Source organism: Myotis daubentonii, chromosome 3 (genome assembly GCF_963259705.1).
Source record: "Myotis daubentonii chromosome 3, mMyoDau2.1, whole genome shotgun sequence".
Classification (NCBI taxonomy): Eukaryota; Metazoa; Chordata; class Mammalia; order Chiroptera; family Vespertilionidae; genus Myotis; species Myotis daubentonii.
Window position 1 is genome coordinate 202628491 of NC_081842.1, and position 18884 is coordinate 202647374.

The window sequence follows — 18884 nt, forward strand, 5'->3', positions numbered from 1 at the left end:
AGAAAATCAAGGAATTATATTTCACTAGAAACAGTATGTTTGTAGATCTATTTCGTGTTTTATGATCCAAGATAATGGAAGGGAACAATAACATGCATAATCCAAAAATAACTTCTATCTGATTTTGGAATACATTAGATCCTTTTTGTTTGTTTGTTTGTTAGCAGAGTTGACTTTCTAATTATATTTCGCTTAGGCTACTATTTAATTCTTAAGTACTTTCAATGCTCTGTTTGCCTCAGACCCTTAGACTCCTTTTTTACTACTAAGATTATCTACAAGAGTGTATTCTCTAAGTGCACAACTGGGAGGAAAAGAGGGGTAATTTTGAAACAATTTAGAGATATTGGATGGAACTTTGTCCATATTGAAATATCAGCATGAGTAACAACTAAAACAGCACACATACGGATAACCAAAGAATGAGTACATGAAGATTATTTTCCATCTTAACTACTCTGTAGCAGGATGAGAAAGCATCCTCTCTTTTGTGCAAGGGGCACCAAAACTCCAAAGACTGAACATACACTTCATTAAATGGCTTGTCAGGTACAGATTAAACTAGTGATCTTCAAACTTTTTTTGATAGAGGCACACAGCAAGACTGTGACATCTTAATCCAGTATCATATACATACATACTAGTATATATGAAACAAGTTTCATGTAACAACAACACACTCTTATTTCTACTCTATGTCAAAATGATGGTAACAACACACTAATATTATTTGATGTTCCAACAGCCACAACTCACTGAGAACCCCTGTAGGCTTCATATTTAGGGCCATCATAGATAACACATCATCACTTAAAAAGTTCAACAATAAGCCCTGACCAGGTAGCTCAGTTGATTAGAGCATCGTCCCGATATACCAAGGTTGTGGGTTCAATCCCTGATCAGGGCACATACAAGAAACAAGCAATGAATGTATAAATACAGTGGGGCCTTGACTTACGAGTTTAATTCATTCCGTGACGGAGCTCGTAACTCAAATTACTCGTATGTCAAATCAAAAAGTGAACGAGTGAGACACGTGATGCTGGGCTGATGTTGTGGCGTTCACTGTGATGTTCGCTGCGCCAACTAGCGGTGGGGTATCTGAAGCTGGCTCGTAACCCGAATTTTAGCTCGCAACTCAAAGCAAAAAATTGGCGAGAGACAGCTCGTATCTCGAAAAACTCGTTAGTCGGGACACTCGTAAGTCAAGGCTCCACTGTAAGTAGAACAACAAATTGATGTCTGTCTGTCTGTCTCTCTCTCCCCCTTTACCTAAAATTTTTAAAAATAATATAAGTTAAGTGCCCCCATGAATGGTATAAAAGTTAAAAGCAGCCCTAGCTGGTTTGGCTCAGTGGAAGCACCTGCCTGTGGACTGAGGGTCCTGGGTTCAATTTCAGTCAGGGCCACATGCTGGGTTGTGGGCTCGATTCCCAGTGGGAGGCATGCAGGAAGCAGCAGATAAATGATTCTCTCTCATCACTGATGTTTCTATATCTCTCTCCCTCTCCTTTCCTCTATGAAATCATGTGTGTGTGTGTGTGTATAATTTAAAAGTGCCTAAAATGTAAAAAATGGATAATTTTTTTAAAAACGTTAAAAAACAAAATGGACTCACAACAGGTTTAGGTAGGTGAAGGTTTCTCCCCTGGAAGAGAGAGAATTTGAGGTAGATCATGAATGACAGGTAAGAGTCCAGCCACAATGGAGGGAGCACATCCGACTTCATGAACGTGTGAACAAAAGGCAGGGCAGATCAACAAAACAATGAATCCCTATAAAATGTGTGTGTTTTTAAGGATTTAAATGGCCACTGAATAAAATTACTTGAAAAGAGGTCTTTTTTTTCCTGAGCATTTCCTCAACCTGAGACCTATGAAAGACTTGTGATGGGACGTGAAAGTGAAGGCAAAATGTAAAAGACATGTGACTGGAATATAGAGATACTAGATACAAAGCAAATTAGGATGAAGCCTGAAAACGTAAAGATGCTAGCCCAAACCCAAAAAGATGCAAACGCTGAGATTCTTCTTCAGCTAAACCTATTTTATTAGTATATTAATGTTATTATTAGTAATAACTGCAGCCACCACATATTGAGTACCCACTAAATGCCAGGCACTTTGCAAGATCTGGTGCACACATTCTTTTTCTTGTCACAGTGGCCACATACTCCCATTTTACTGATAATGAGGTTGAGGTTTAGAGAAGGTCTATCTAGCACCAAAGGCCAAATTATTTTTTGTTTCACGCACTGTATTTCCACTAAAACAAATCCTTTTTTATTAAAAAACAAAACCAAAAACCAGAAAATACCTACCTGTTCTGAGGTCGATAAGGGGAGGGGCAAGGACCCTAGTTCCTTCAGTAATTCATTTGTTTCCTTGGCAAGCTGATTTGTCGAGTGTTGCAACTGCTGCCTAAGAGAGAAAAGACAGGTTTCAGAATCTTCTCACTTCTTGCGAGCTGCTATAGTTAGTATCAGCTTATCCTCCGAGTGTCTCACAATGCAGAGAATAAAAGGGTACACGAAGAAATAGGGTCCTAGATGCCTGCGTTCACAACAAAATTCCAGAACTACTACCCAGTCAAACCCATGTCAAGGCTTCCTCCTATTACCGAGTAGAAAGAACGTGTCTCAGTGAAATCTGATGATCAGGTATTTTACTCTTTGGGGAGAAAAGAAAAGCATATAGCAGTTGTGACAGGAATGTAAGAAGAGCCACTGCCCCACAGCTAAATCTAATAGTTTTAACATGCTGGACCCTCTCACAAAACTCTCTCAATGAGTTGTCCAGGAGTTCGCACGGCTATTGTCACAGTCCACTGCCTAGAGACAGAGTCCTGGCAGTTGGATGAAATGTGCATTAAAAGCACAGCTCCTACCCTAGGGAGCAAGCTCCAAAGATCTACTCCCAAGTTCTTGCTAAAAGTTGATGCTCCTTCAGCTTTAGCTTTGACTCCCTTTATGCTTGACTTTCTGCTTCTTCCCTCTAAAACAAAAAGCCCTATAGTGTGAAAACATATTATCAGGAGTAGAGAGGGAAGGACATTAAAGAGACAAGGATATATAATATATTAAGTGGAAGTGAAAAGTAGTGGAAATAGCCCGGCCAGTGTGGCTCAGTGGTTGAGCGTCAACTTAAGAACTAGGACAGTGGTTGGCAAACTGCGGCTCGTGAGCCACATGCAGCTCTTTGGCCCCTTGAGTGTGGCTCTTCCACAAAATACCACGTACAGTGCGACTGAAACTTTGTGGCCCACACGCAGAAGTCGGTCAGGGCACATGCCTGGGTTTCAGGCTAGATCCCCAGTAGGGGATGTGCATGAGGCAGCCGATCAATAATTCTCTCTCAGCACTGATGTTTCTATCTCTCTCTCCCTCTCCCTTCCTCTCTGAAATCAATAAAAATATATTTTAAGAAAAAAGAAAAGTAGTGGAAATATAAAAAGGGCTCCTCTCAGTCATGATTTCCTCTATCTGGCCATTTCTACAAAGGTTTTCAGGGAGGACAGGGAAACCACACTATTAATTATTAATGTTTTTTTCACTGCAAAGGGGCCTCCAAGATAAAAAAACAAGAGGGAGTCCACAGGAGCCTGAACATCCCAGACAGGACTAACATATCCAGAGATATTTCACATCTCCCTGGAAAACGCTCAATGTAGTTAAGTTATTCTCTCATTTCACAAAGTCTAGGACAGGAAATAAAGAACATTATTCAATATATTTTAAAGATCAAGAAGAGAACTACTAAAAGCAGAAATGTACTCAGAAGGATATGATCAAAAGAATCAGCCCTAGCTGGTTTGGCTCAGTGGATAGAGCGTCGGCCTGCGGACTGTAGGGTCCCAGGTTCGATTCCAGTCAAGGGCATGTGCTCAGGTTGTGGGCTCAGTCTCCAAAAGGGGATAGCTGATCAATGATTCTCTCTCCTCACTGATGTTTCTATCTCTCCCTCTCCCTTTCTCTCTGAAATCAAATTTTTTAAATACAAAATTTTTTTTTAAAAAGAATCACATGTGCCTACTACCAGTCTACTATTCTCTGACTCCCCCGGAATCATTCTGAATACATCTTCCTAATAATGTATATAGTTGGGAAATCCAACTAGATGAAATGAGCTCTGCAGATCATCAGGCCTCGGCCAATAGGGAGACTCATTTAGGCAAAATATAGTTTAAGAGAAGTAGGGTTCCCTTCTTTATTTCCCTAAGCTGTTCTGCTAAACTGCCCAAGGGAAGAAAGAACCAGAGATCAAGGACTTAAAGAGGCAGGAAGATCACAATCCATTGATTTATTTTGTTGCCCCTCTTCTAGATCCAGCTATTACCTCATGTCCCACTGCCTCTCATTCTGACTTCATAGACCTGACACCTAAGCAGCCACGCACCAATGACTTTATGTGTGTCCTTGAAGGACCCTCGCAAAACCCAGCCTTGTTAGGAAGCTACTCACAGATTTTCCTGTAGCTTGGCGGAGTCCTGCTTAGTTTCTAGTTGGCTCATCAAATTCTTTAGCTGAACAGCTGCAGAGAAGGGGGAGAAAGACTTGTTTAAAGAAAAATAGATTCATCATGAGCACCCTACATCTAAGATCACCAGTTTCTTTCTATATCCTGAACAAGTACATGCAACTAATAGAAAGCTTGCTATGATCAACTCCTTGGCATATACATATACATTCCCTTTAAAACTAAATTCCTGCCCAGCCAGCATGGCTCGGTGGTTGAGCATTGGCCTATGAACCAGGAAGTCACAGTTCAATTCCTGGTCAGGGCACATGCTGGGCTGCGGCTTGAGCCCCAGTTAGGGGTGTGCATGAGGCAGCCAATCAGTAATTCTCTCTCATTGATGTTTCTCTCCCTTTCTCCCTCTCCCTTTCTCTCTGAAATCAAAATATGTATTTTTCTAAAGGACAAATTTTGGGGTTCACCTTTGTCCTAAAGAGTAACTACATCTCTAAGTAGAGGGTGATGGTTTTGTTCATCTCCCCCAAAGAACTTATAAATTTTTTCAGATTTCCCATGGTACTGGATAAAAATGAAATAGCTATTTATTTATGTATTTATTTATTTATTTATTTTTATTGAGTTCAGAGGGGAAGGGAGAGGGAAAGAGAAATTGAAACATCAATGATGAGAGAGAATCATTGATCAGCTGCCTCCTACACATCCCCTACTGGGGATCGAGCCCTCAACCCGGCCATGTGCCCTTGACCTGAATTGAACCTGGGGCCCTTCAGTCCACAGGCTGATGCTCTATCCACTGAGCCACACTGGCCAGAGCTGTAATCACCTTTAGAAGGGCCTTAATACCAAATATCAAATCACAATAAAAACTACAATCCACTAGTACACAATTTTTTTATAGCACACTTTTTATAGCAAAGACAATGTATATTTAAAAAATATATATATTTTTAGCCGAACCGGTTTGGCTCAGTGGATAGAGCGTCGGCCTGCGGACTCAGGGGTCCCGGGTTCGATTCCGGTCAAGGGCATGTACCCTGGTTGCGGGCACATCCCCAGTGGGGGGCGTGCAGGAGGCAGCTGATCGATCTCTCTCATCGATGTTTCTAACTCTCTGTCCCTCTCCCTTCTTCTCTGTGGAAAATCAATAAAATATATTTTAAAAAAAAATATTTTTAAAATTGATTTCAGAGAAAGGAAGGGAGAGAGCTAGAAACATCGATGTGAGAAAATCATCAATTGGCCACCTCCTGCATGCCCCATACTAGGGACTGAACCTGCAACCCATGCATGTGTCCTGACTGGAAATACGCTCAACCACTGAGCCACACTGGCTGGGCAATGTATATTTATTATTAATAAAAAGTTACCACTGACTGAGCACCTCTGTGTGCCAGGCACTATATCAGGAGCTTTGTATACATCATCTTATTTTCACAGCAAAAAATCTGAAGCAGATATATCTTCATTTTGCAGGGGAGGAAATATATTTAAAGAAGTATCTTATATAAGGGTACACAATAAGTAGAAGGGCAAAAAAGTCAACCTCAGTTATATACCTGTGTTCTTTCAACTATGCTAATTATAGTCAAATACATGGTTTTGTTAGATAATTCTACCTTTTCCTAGATATTTTGCTAAGACTAAGGAATGATCATGTTTGAATCCTGGATGTTTAAGCCTTTAGTCCTGAAACAGCAGTGATCCAAAGGAATTGATTATCTAGCAGTAAGAAGGAACACTTTTTAAAAAATGTATTTTATTGATTTTAGAGAGGAAGGGAGAGGAAGAGAGCGACAGAAACATCAATGATGAGCGAATGATTGATTGGCTGCCTCCCGAACACCCTACTAGGGATCGAGCCTGCAATCCAGGCATGTGCCCTTGGCCAGAATCAAACCTGGGACCCTTCAGTCTGTAGGCCGACGCTCTATCCATTGAGCCAAACCAGCTAGGGCAAGAAGGAGCACTCTTAACAGCAGCCTGCCTGGGAATCTGAACACCCCCACCCGTCCTCATTGATTTCTGCAACGTGAATAGAGCCCTCAATTTCTTTTGTGTCCTGCTACCATGTCCTTTTTTATGCTGTGGAAGTTCTAAGTTCATTGAGCATCCTTATAACCAGTGTTTTGAACTCTGAATCTAGTAGATTGCCTGTCTCCATTTCTTTTTCCTCTGGAGTTTTGTTCTGTTCTTTCATTTGGGACATATTTCTTTGTCTCCTCATTTTGGCAGCCTCCCCGTGTTTGCTTCCATGTATTAAGTAGAGCTGCCACGTCTCTGGGGCTTGATACAGTGGCCTAATGTAACAAGTGTTGTGTAGGATCTAGTGCCACAGCCTCCCTGATCACCCAAGCTGGGCACTCCAGGTGCTCCTCCTCCACCCCATGTGGGTTGAGTACACCCTCCTATTGTAGTTGAGCTTGGATTGCTGTTGGCACATCGATGGGAGGGGTTTACCCCAGGCCAGTAGACTGCAAGGATTGGCTGCAACCACTGACTACCAATCCCTGATCACCGTGCAGGATCAGCTGTACAGGGACCACCCCATGGAGCAGGACTTATTTCAGCGGGGCTTTGGTGCCCACTGAGTACACCCCTTGAGTGTGTCACTTGAGGTGGTTGGGTGGTGCTTCAAAATGGTCTGAAGCTGTCCACTGGGTGTGCTGGGCCTCCTGAAGGTACAGGCCAACGTCAGTGCCACCTACTTTCTGCCTAGGGCAGTGATGGCGAACCTTTTGAGCTCGGCGTGTCAGCATTTTGAAAAACCCTAACTTAACTCTGGTGCCGTGTCACATAAAGAAATTTTTTGATATTTGCATCCATAGTAAAACAAAGACTTATATTTTTGATATTTATTTTATATATTTGAATGCCATTTAACAAAGAAAAATCAACCAAAAAAATGAGTTCATAGGTTCGCCATCACTGCCCTAGGGTGACCCAGCATGAGCTACAAAGTGATCTGCAGATGGCTGCTACCTGTTCTGGGCTTAGAGGTGCCCAGGTGAGGTCAAGCTGTGAATCACGGCCAGCTGCTGCTAGTGCTCGGTGTGGGGCCACTTTTCATGAAGTATGGGGCACAATGAGACCATGTGCTGCTCTTTTGAGAGATTTTAGGAAAGTCAAAGCATGAGCCAAGACAAGCCATTCCTATTAAAAAAAAAAAAAAAAGCCACTAGAAACAGCTTGGGTGGGCCCCACAGGTTGGGTTGGGCAGGCTCTCTAGAATCACTAGGGTGGGGCAAACAGTGTGAGCCTGGTGGATGCAGACTTAGATATGGTGCCTGCCTGCCAGCTCTGGGGGTCTCAGAAAAGGAACAATGGCCTCTGCCAGCACTTTTGTGTGACAGAAAGCCACCCCACCCCAGCTTTTACCCTGATAACAAACGATTCAGTTCCTCCCCTCATGTCCCAGCTGCCTTTCAAGCTGCTTGCCTCCGGAGCTGGAACACAGAGGGAGTAAATCAGAGTAAGTCCATGTGTGGGCCCTTTAAGAGGCACTGCCTTGGGCTCCAGCAGCCTTCTGTCTCACTCAGCCATAATCCCTGCTGATTTTTACAGCCAGACGTTATGGGGATTTCTCTTCCTGGCACTGGAACCCTGGGATCAGGGGCTGGTGTGAGGCTGGGATCCCTCACTCCTCAGAGGGACCTCTGCAGCCAAAATATCCCTCCTGATTATTACCCACCACACGTGTGGGACCAACCCATTCTGCGTCTCTGCCCCTCCTACCGGTCTCAATGTGGCTTCTTCTTTAAATCCCTAATTGTAGGACTTCCATTGAGCTAGATTTCAGGTGTTCTGAATAGTGGTTATTATGTAGGTTAGCTGTAATTTTGATGTGGCTGTGGGAGGATGAGAGGACCGCATTTACCTACAGTCATCTTGATAGGAAGTCTCCTATCTATTGTCTTTTTGCATCTACAATAACATACCTTTGGAATGTCAAAGTTATCTTTTCCAGACCCCTCAGGACACAGCCATCACACCAGAACATGAGGCCACAGAACCCCTCCTTGTTATCTTATTGTCTACACACCATCTTTGTGTTGTAATTGGTAACTATCGTGTACCTACCAATGTAAAAGAAGTATGTGTCTCTTTGTTTTACTTTTTATCCAATTTCAGAGATTCCCCTGCTTTGCTTTCTCCCACATCTCTAATCTACCAACAATGGACTTCATGTAACACCCCCTAGCCCCCCACCCGCAAGTCTCCTTTGATTCTAATGTATAAAATAAGCTGTAAGCCCCTGAGGCACCTGTTATTAATTAGTGACTTCTGCCAAAATATTCAGTTTAAATATATAGAAATAATGGTTTACCCAGAACATTGAAAATTAAACATTTAGAGCCTCTAGGGGCATTCTTAAAAATAATAATGAGCTGTAAAACTGCCATTACCTGGAGCATTTTCTCAATTCATTGAGATTTTGCTTCCTGGCAATTGTCATCAGTTTGGCTCAAGTAAACTCTTCTACAAGACTTTTTCTCAAGCTGGACTTTCTTTTGTGGACAGTCTCTAACTCTGATAAGAAACAATGATTAAGCAAAATCTTCTAATTGATTGCTGGGTGACTCTACTCCTAAGTGGCAATTGAACAACCTAGTCCTTAGCAATATGCACAAGTTACTTCTCCCTAGCCAAAACAATCACTATATCATGGATGTGTGAATCCAAAATTTCTAAAGTCAAGAACATATAGGTTTATAGCACTTTTTCCCCCACTTTTTTAAAATCCTCACTTGAGGATATTTTTCCATTGATTTTCAGAGAGAGTGGAAGGGATGGAGGAGAGGGAGAGAGAGAGAAATATCAACATGAAAGAGACACATCCATTGGCTGCCTCCCACATGTACCCTGACTCAGGCTGGGAATCCAACCCATGATCTTTCCGTCAATGGGCTGATGCTCTAACCACTGAGAAAAACTGGCTAGGACAGGTTTACAGCACTTTTAGTTATGATTTTATCTTATTTTGAGACCATGTTTTTCTAGCAAAAATGTAACTAACTTTATAATGGAAATATAGGATTCACTTGATTATAGGAAGACGTAATCACTATAATCACTGCATTCTGCTAAGATAGCATTATATGACCAGCTGGTGTGGCTCAGTTGGTTGAGCATTCACCAGGAGATTGCCCATTCAATTTCCAGTCAGGACACATGCCCTGTTGCTGGCTCGATTCCCAGAAGGAGGCATGCAGGAGCAGCTGATCAATGTTTCTCTCTCATGGATGTTTCTATCTCTTGCTCCCTCTTCCTTCATCTCTTTGAAATCAATCAATTAAATAAATAAATAAATAAAATCAATTACAGCATTATACAAGCTATAATTTTTCACATATATAAGCTACAATTTTTCACATCAATTTCTTTCAAATGGGAATCAGGATATCACTAAAGGTATCAGCTGGCTAGCCAAATAAATAATTTATGAAAGAAAGCAGACATTCAAATTTACTGAGCATTTACTATGTGTTATTGAGCTATATTTTCGATATAATAAAAAGTATATTTGATCTTTGTTTCTGGTTCTAGGCACAAACCCTTGGGATTTCCTGAGTGATAGGAGTGTCTTTGGTTAGTAATAAAGAGCCCCTTTGAGCACACCAAGTTTATGCTAATGAGGTGACTTGGGGGGGGGGGCCTCTAGATAACCTTAGATTGGGTGGGACTGGTCACCACAGTGACCAAATGATTAGAAGGTTGGAACTTTCAGCCAGACCCAGGGACCTCTCATTTTGGCCAGTTTCACGTAAATGAGGTTTCCAAATTGTACAGCTCTGATTGGCCTAAATCATGCAGTTATGAATGGTTGGTACAGATGCAAATGAGGATATTATTGGCATAGTTCTGACTGAACTGGGCAGGTCCCGGTCCCTTGGTAGAAAGACTAAAACCAGGGTTTCCCCGCTGCGGTGGACTCAGACAGCATAAACAAGTGGAGGGTGGGGGAGGCATTGTGTACAGAGTTCAGACAAGACATTTTCTCTCAATAAACTTACATTTTAAGGAAAAGAATAAATAATAGCGTATACCAGGTTGTTATAAGTACTATAAAAAAAATAAATTCAGGTCAGGGCTAGAATCACAGGGGCTGGGGAGTGGGTACCAGTTTATATAGGGTGGTCAGAGAAGACTTCTGACCAGGTGACGCTGAGCAAAGATCTTAGAGGAACTAAAAGATCCAGCCATTTAAGTATCTGGGGGAGAAGTTTTCTAGCAGAGAGAGTATCAAGTACAAAGTCCCCAAGGCAAGAGCACTTGGTGTGATGGAGGAACAGAGAGGAAGCCAGCGTGACTAGAGAAAGAGAACAGAATGGCCAAAGAGGCAGAGGGGAGCTAGACTGTATAGGGCAGTGGTCAGAAAACCACGGCTCACGAGCCACATGCGGCTCTTTGGCCCCGTGGCATGGGCCACGAAGTTTTAATCGCACTGTATGTGCGCGCCCGCACGTGGTATTTTGTGGAAGAGCCACACTCAAGGGGCCAGTTTGCCAACCGCTGGTATAGGGCCTTATAAGCTAGTGAAAGGACTTTGGATTTTAAATGAGAAGCCACTGGGTTTTGAGCAGTGTCATAATAACCAGAATTCAAACCCAAGACTAATTTCAATGGCTATACTCTTTGTACCATGTTATGTTATCAAAAGGCTAACACTTTAAAGGAAATAGACTGTAGTGACACAGGGCTGGCCTCCATATCCCAGTGTTCCACTTAGCCCCACCTTGCCTATCTGATACCTCCCTAACTTATTAGCTCTCTACTCTAGATAGGCTAATGTCCTTGCTCTCTAACTTGCTCCTTTCCCAACTTCCTCCCACCTTTGAGAATATTCCTGTGTGCTCACCAGAGTCCAGCAGAGTGACACTCAGTGGGTATATAAGTAATTACTGATTAACTGAGTTAGCCTTCCTTTTATATCATGACACTGTCTTTAAGGCAGAAGATATGAATGAACATGAGCTAGCAATGACACCTGAACTCTAAACCAGACCTGACTAGGTATTAACTAGGTATGTGGCACCACTCAAGTCATTTCATGTGCTGGGTCTCTTTTCACCAACTGTACATGACATTCAGGTTGAACTACCATATATTGCGCACTTACTATTTGCCATTGTACTTTTTATTTGTGTGGGTGGATTTGTTTTTCTCATGAAATCTTTACAACTCTGTGAGGATTAAATGATCTCTAAGTACTCCCACCACTGCTCAATGCTAAAATTCAGTAATAACAAAGAAGCTCTAAAAAAATTTTTAAAAAGCTCTAGTCCCAGAATGATGCTGTGTAACCAAGGAATTATTTTGCAAGCCAGAAGTTGGCTTAGAGAGGCTCTACCAGTGTACAAATGGGACTGGGCTGTTTATATGCTGCTGGAGAGCAGGGACCACATTCTTCTCATTTTTGTATTTGCATAACCACACACTCGCACACACATCCCTCTAGATGACACATAAAGGTAGATCTTACAAAAGTTCAAGGAAACATCTCCTTTTATTGACTGTCTTTATAAAGTAGAGCACTCTCCTTAGCAACTATAGCGATGTGTCAAAACATCAAGTTATTAATCATCTATCCAAACTTATTATCCTAGAGAGCAATGGGAATTTTTATTTAGAAAATCCATTAAAAATCAATTGTTATTTCTGTATCCCCATCTGAGAACTTTTTTCATGTAGATTGTTTTTTACTTCTTTTGTTGAGCTTACCTGAATTTGTGTGTGTGTGTGTGTGTTGGGAGAAGGCAGCGGAGCCAGGGAAGTATGGGAGAGGGAGACCTTATAGGATCATTTGCTAGCTAAGCACCAGAATTAATCCAAGCCTCCATCAACTCCTTCTAAATTCCTAAATATGAAGAGATCTTCCTAGCCCGGCTGGTGTGGCTCAATGGTTGAGTGTCAACCTATGAATATATTTTAAAGATATCTTCCTAAAAGTTTTTATCAAGGTAAGTATCACATGATCTTACTCATTTGTGGAATATAATGAACAACATAAACTGATCAACAAAAATAGAACCAGAGTCATAGAAGCATCGAACAGACTGTCCCACCTATGAGGGAAGGTGGGGGATGGGGAGGTAAGAGATCAACCAAAGGACTTGTATGCATGCACATGAGCACAACCAATGGGCACAGGGATGTGCTGGGGGTGGGGGCGGCTGGGGAGAAGTCAAGGGGGAAAACGGAGACTTATGTAATACTTTAAACAATAAAGAATTTAAATTTTTAAAAAAAGTTTTTATCAAGATTCAAGTATCAGATACCCCAAATTTCAAATTATAAGGACCGTAGTTTACTGGAACCTAAAGAAGCAGAATATTTTGCATACTGCCCTCCATAACCACCACCATCAGGGATTTATTCAAAAATAGTGTCACAACGACCCATTTATTTTACACCTAAGAATTGTGTCCCTTAATAAACCTAAAGCACAAAAATAAATAGAATGTTTACATATACACTTCTTTTCACTTGAGTGTATTTAAAATGTCAAAAAGTAAAGTGATACCTTTTGAAAAGATTTTTATCAAAATGAATTGAATCGAAAAGGGTTTTCTGCTCAACCTGGTTAATAAGAAAACTCTTTTCTAAGCATTCTAGTTCCATGTAAGCAATTTTGTTATTTATAAAACTAGGTTTCACCCAGCTGGTGTGGCTCAGTGGTTGAGTATAGACCTATGAACCAGGAGGTCACGGTTCAATTCCTGGTTAGGGTATATCCCCAGGTTGCAGGCTCTCGCTCCAGTGTGGGACATGCAGGAGGCAACTGATCAATGATTCTCTCTCAGCGCTGATGTTTCTATCTCTCTCCCTTCCTTTTATTGAAATAAATTAAAAAATATATTTTAAAAAAAACTAGGTTTCAATTTCTCCTATCACTGACATTTTTTTCTTTGTGACTTTTCATTTTTTAAAGGATGTCCTAGCTAAAACTTTTAAAAGACTACAGAGCAAATCAATTTATTTGACATTACAGCTAACATCCACACAGGAACTACTCTAAATTGAACACTCTTTATGTGTTTTTAGCTGATATCAGCTTTAAGCAGAATCTGAATCTCCATCCAAATCAAATCAAAGTCTAGTCATATCAAAAGCATCATGGCGGGGGGGGGGGGGGCGGGGGGGGGGGAAGAGATCCTCTTCATTTGACAGACTCTAATGCTCTAATTTATACTTCAAAAAAAACAAACAAATAAAATTCAACCAAAAACACATTACTTACAACAAATGAGAAAATGCTAGCCTATGAGGTGCTTATGAAAATGATGTCATTTTGTGTCTTATTCTGAAAATTAGGTTTACATTGTTTTTATATAGCTTCAGTGAAAATGACCTGACTTTTAAAAATTAACTGTAAGCCCTGGCCAAATAGTTCAACTGGTTAGAGCATCGGCCCGACACACCAAGGTTGCAGGTTCCACCCTGGTCAGGGCACATACAAGAAGCAATCAATGAATGCATAAATAAGTGGAACAACAAAGGAATATTTCTCTCTCTCTCCCTTCATGTATCTCTCTCTCTCTCGCTCTCAAATCTATAAATATTTTTTAAATAAACCACTATATTACAATAGTAAAGCTCCAGACTAAACAGAAAATGAATACTAAATATCAAAGGTATGATCTTCCATTTACCATACCAGGGATAGTATATGTAATGAGCAAAGACTAAATTATGACTGCCTATGTGTTATTCCTGGTTCCACCACTTTCTAGATTCATGATCCTGAGCAATAAAGTCCACTCCTCTGTGCCTCAGTTTCCTCACCTTAAAAATGAGAATAACAAGAGAATTTTCATGTGGTTGTTGTGAGAATGAAATGAGATAATACGAAGCTAAATTTAGAACAGTGTCTGGCATATAAAAGAACTCAATTAAAGATGGCTATTATTATCAAACTCAAGAATAAGAAAAATGTACTTGGCAATGACAAAATCAACTAGGGACATATTGAATGCCAATTATATATCCATTGCTGTGCCAGGAACTGTAGCTAACTGAAGAGAAACATACAATGTATGGTCTCTCTGTTCCCATAAAACTAACAGTGATCTCTCTAGTTGGAATGACAAGGTCAAAAAGCATAAATTAATTAAAGAATTCAGAATATAAGCAAGCGTGAAACTGTGAAAACAAATTGCCTGCAAATTCAAAGAAAAATAAAAGATAGCTAACATTTCCTAAACACTATGTTGCAGGTACTGTTTTAAACGCATGAGATTTAATCCTCATAGCCTTATGAAGTAGATATTATTATTAACTCCATTTAATAAATGAGAAAATTGAGAAAAAGAGAGGTAAAGTAACATATTACATAGCTTATAAGAAGCAGATCTAGGATTCAAATACAGGTGGCCTGACTCCTGAGCCTGTTCATCTAACTAATAAACTATAGTTGGGCAGGGAACTAAACCAAAAATACTACCATTTACTGAATGACTACTATGTGCCAGACACTATACCAAGCACTTTCAAACATCCCATTTTAACAATACTATTCATTTTTAAAATGGATAACAGATAAAAAGGGGAAATAACCTGTTCAAGGTTAACAGTACACAGAGGAGCAGAGAATCAGTCACAGACCTACTGACCCTAAAGCGCATGCTTTCTGATTTCACTGTCAAAAGCAAAGGAAGGCTTAGTTAACAAGCGGCAGGAGTTAAGTACCACTAGCTATCCAATGTGTACAATTTGGGTAGCTAGTGAGGTAGGAAAAGATATTAAAGAAAGAACAGAATGAGCAAAAGCTAGTGTTTAGGTATGTTAAGAAGGAAAGCCTGACTACAGCAAAGGGTGTAGAGAAGAAGACAATATGGCTAATTTGGGTTAAGATGACAGAGAGGGTAAAAGCAAGGAGGAATGTTAAGATCTGATGCAGCAAAAATTCAGAGCCACTCAGGCGCTTGAGAAGGTGAATGGTATGATGAAAACAGGATTTTAGATACTGCAGATAGCATTATCAGGATACGCCTGAATGAGAACAGAGACACTGAGAGAATGCCGTTGGAATACACATGCTGAGATCATGAAAACTTGAGAGGGTGGCAATAAAATAAAAAGCAAAGGGCAAATATTAAAATAACTTTGAAAGAAAAACCTACAGAGTTCCATGATAATCAGTTTTAAGAGTTCAACTGTTTATTTTTTGTAGACAAAATAATATCAATAAATATCAATATTTATTGATAATATCAAAATAATATCAATAAACTAGCAATAAATTAGTTATCTATTCTTCAATATCAATAAATTAGTTATCTATTCTTCATAACTTAGAGGCTATTATTATTTTTCCTATTTTTGCCTCAGCAATACCTGCTCAGACCCGTCATTCCACAACAAGCAGAATTAAGTGTTTTTCTTCTGTACCCCACACATACTAACAACAACCCTCTGTACCGAGCAGTCAACCTTAGCTGTACCTACAACCCACACAGCGGCCTCACAGTGACCTGCTGTATTTCAGGGTTGTTATAATATTAATATAATGCATGTAAAGAATGTTTCATACTGCCTGGCACCCAGTATATACCTAAATGTTAGTTAGTAATGTTGTTAATGGTTGACTCCGATGTCCCTTGGGCCCAATTCCCAATCAACAGTTAAACCTTATCAATTCCATCACCAAAGAAACCTTTCCTATCCTTTCCTTCCTTTTTACTGTCACAGCCCCTAACTGGTGTCTCTGATCCCAGTGTCTCCCTTCCAATTCAATTTACACATTCCTAAAGAATTAAATCCAACTCCCCCTAATTCAGCACTTCAAGCCCTTCCTGTTTGGACCCCAACTTACCTTTCCAAACCTATTTTCCACTACTTTCTGAAGTCCATCACTCCAGCCAAACCAAATCACTTTACTTTTTTCTATATACAACTCATGCTGTCCCACTACATGACTTACTCATTTTATTTTTTTAAAAAAATATATTTTATTGATTTTTTACAGAGAGGAAGGGAGAGAGATAGAGTTAGAAACATCGATGGGAGAGAAACATCGATCAGCCGCCTCCTGCACATCTCCCACTGGGGATGTGCCCGCAACCCAGGTACATGCCCTTGACCGGAATCGAACCTGGGACCCTTCAGTCCACAGGCCGACGCTCTATCCACTGAGCCAAACCGGTTTCGGCCTCATTTTATTCTTTTCTGGGATGCTCTTCCACTCTTTACTGTCAAAAGTTCAAATCCGCCCTGACCAGCTGGACTCAGTGGATAGAGCATCGGCCTGCGGACTCAGGGGTCCCGGGTTCGATGCCGGTCAAGGGCATGTATCTTCGTGGCGGGCACATACCCAGTGGGGAGTGTGCAGGAGGCAGCTGATCGATGTTTCTCTCTCATCGATGTTTCTAACTCTCTATCCCTCTCCCTTCCTCTCTGTAAAGAATCAATAAAATACATTTTTTAAAAAAGAAAAAGTTCAAATCCTTTCCATCACCTTTCCAGACCTAGCTCAAATGCCATAATGCCTTCCTACACCATTCCCAACTGAAAAAGATCTCTCTCCCCTGGGAATACCTACATAATGTTATTTATACCTCTTCTAAAATTGTGATCCCTTTCAACCTTATATTTCAGTTATGTACTCCATAGAAACCCTTTTGAAAGGATCCATGCCAGTTCCTATAGTATTTAACACATAGCCTCATGCTCAAACGTAGAATGATTTCACAGACATTAAAATGAGATTTCGCCCCAACAGAAAACTTTAATCATTGAACCAGAATTTTCTGATCTAACCTGTATTACAGCTCCCTCACTAAGAGAAATTGCAACACAAAGTACTGTATTTCCTAGCCAGTGGTCATGTTAATTTTTTTTTAATGCCTGGATTAAACAGGCCACTTACTCTTCTTTCCATTTTCAAATCACCCGGTCTCAATCCCTTCCCATCGAAAACTTCCCACTTCTCAAATTGTACATTGTGTTTTTAAATTTAAAAGCAAAGTGATAGACTGTTCTTTAATACCGAAAATAATTGTAACTCAGGACCAACTAGTTCTGCCTAATACAGTACAGCCAAGCTCCCCAAAACACAACAAACAACAAGGCTGATGATCACCATTTTCCAAGTAAAGTTGCTGCTGATGACCTCCTATTGATAAAGCTCTGAGCTGATTTCCAGGCACAAGAAATGGCCAGTATTTGACTCATTCAGATAGTCTCCCTCAGACCCTACTTGTGGGGACGTTGTTTTAAGACGAACAATGACATTCTGAAATCCACCACCGGCTCTACCGTGTCTTACTTATGTGATTGTGGCCAAGTCCCTGAGCTGCTCTATGTATCGGGTTTGTAAACAACTGCCTCATAGGCTTGAAATACAAATGTATATGCAAACCTTTTGCTACAAAAGGCAGATGTCAACTGAAATGTTTTCGGTGAATTCTCTTCGTTAAAACAGAAGTCATCTTCCTCCTCAAATACAAGTCACTGTACCTGATGTCCAAATTCATTAAAGGAAGAACTGTTTTAAGTCACCCAAACACAAGCACTCTCCACTTCCCTTAATTGAAAGCTGCTGATTTCCAAGGAGCTGGAACTGAGCAGAATGTAAACTTAAGGTCTAAATCAGTAAACAACAACCGATGCAAACTGATCAAAGAAGAAAGAGGGGGGAGGGGCGGGGGCGGGGGCGGGGGCTGGGTGGAGGCGGATGACAGGAAATACTCGGCTGACCACTGCGCCCAGTCACCTCACTCTTGCATCTCCAGGTGACACACACACACCCTCCCACCCTGGGGCTGTCAGTCTGCTGTTCTGGCCCCAACACCAGGAGGGCATAACTCTAAGAAGAGACTCGAGCTTCCTTCCAGCTGGGGCTCGGGACCCTTGGGGAGTCCGGGCCTGACAAGGCTGGGGGATGACAGCTCGCCATCGCCAGAGTGGAAAGCCCGACACGGTTTCAGGTGTGGCCTTGGCCGCAGCCGCAGCCCGGCTCCGCGTCCCAGCAGCCTCCCCCAGGCCTGTTCCTGGGATGGTCCCCACCCCCCAGCTCGTCCCCCTGCTCACTGGCTTGGCTGATCCGCTGAATATTGCCGCTGCACGTCTGGATGATGCTGCTGAAGTCCCGAGGCGGGGGCCCCGAGGGCCCCGGGTTCCGGTACATGTCTAAGGGACCGTAGGACATGATGAGGAGCTGAGACGGACTCGCCCTGCACCGCGGTCCCACCGGAAGCAGCCACCAAACCCGACCGCAGGCTGACTGGGAAACCGGGAAGAGAAAGGGCGGGGAAGGGGCTGAGGCTGCGTGCGCACTTACCCCACCCCCACGCAGTGCGCATGCGTCTGCCCCGCCCTGCCCCACAATGCGCCTGCGTGGCTGGGCGAGTGCCCTTGCAGCGGTTCTCAACCTGTGGGTCGCGACCCCTTTGGGGAGCCAGCGACCTTTCA

General features: G+C 41.7%; 1 protein-coding gene across 2 annotated transcripts in view; it reads right to left on the bottom strand.

Annotated features, from left to right (window-relative positions):
- STX12 (syntaxin 12) overlaps positions 1-18739 on the bottom strand; it is a 31830-nt gene extending 13091 nt beyond the window's left edge. The window contains exons 1-3 of one of the 2 annotated variants that reach the window (XM_059690602.1): positions 18504-18739; positions 4460-4529; positions 2321-2420 (exon numbers count right to left, since the gene is read on the bottom strand). In XM_059690602.1, coding sequence (XP_059546585.1) covers positions 2321-2420; positions 4460-4529; positions 18504-18621 — 288 coding nt within the window. In that variant the 5' untranslated portion in view covers positions 18622-18739. The remainder of the gene's footprint in view (positions 1-2320; positions 2421-4459; positions 4530-18503) is intronic. The other variant, XM_059690601.1, reaches the window with a different exon arrangement.
- Positions 18740-18884: the final 145 nt, after the last annotated feature.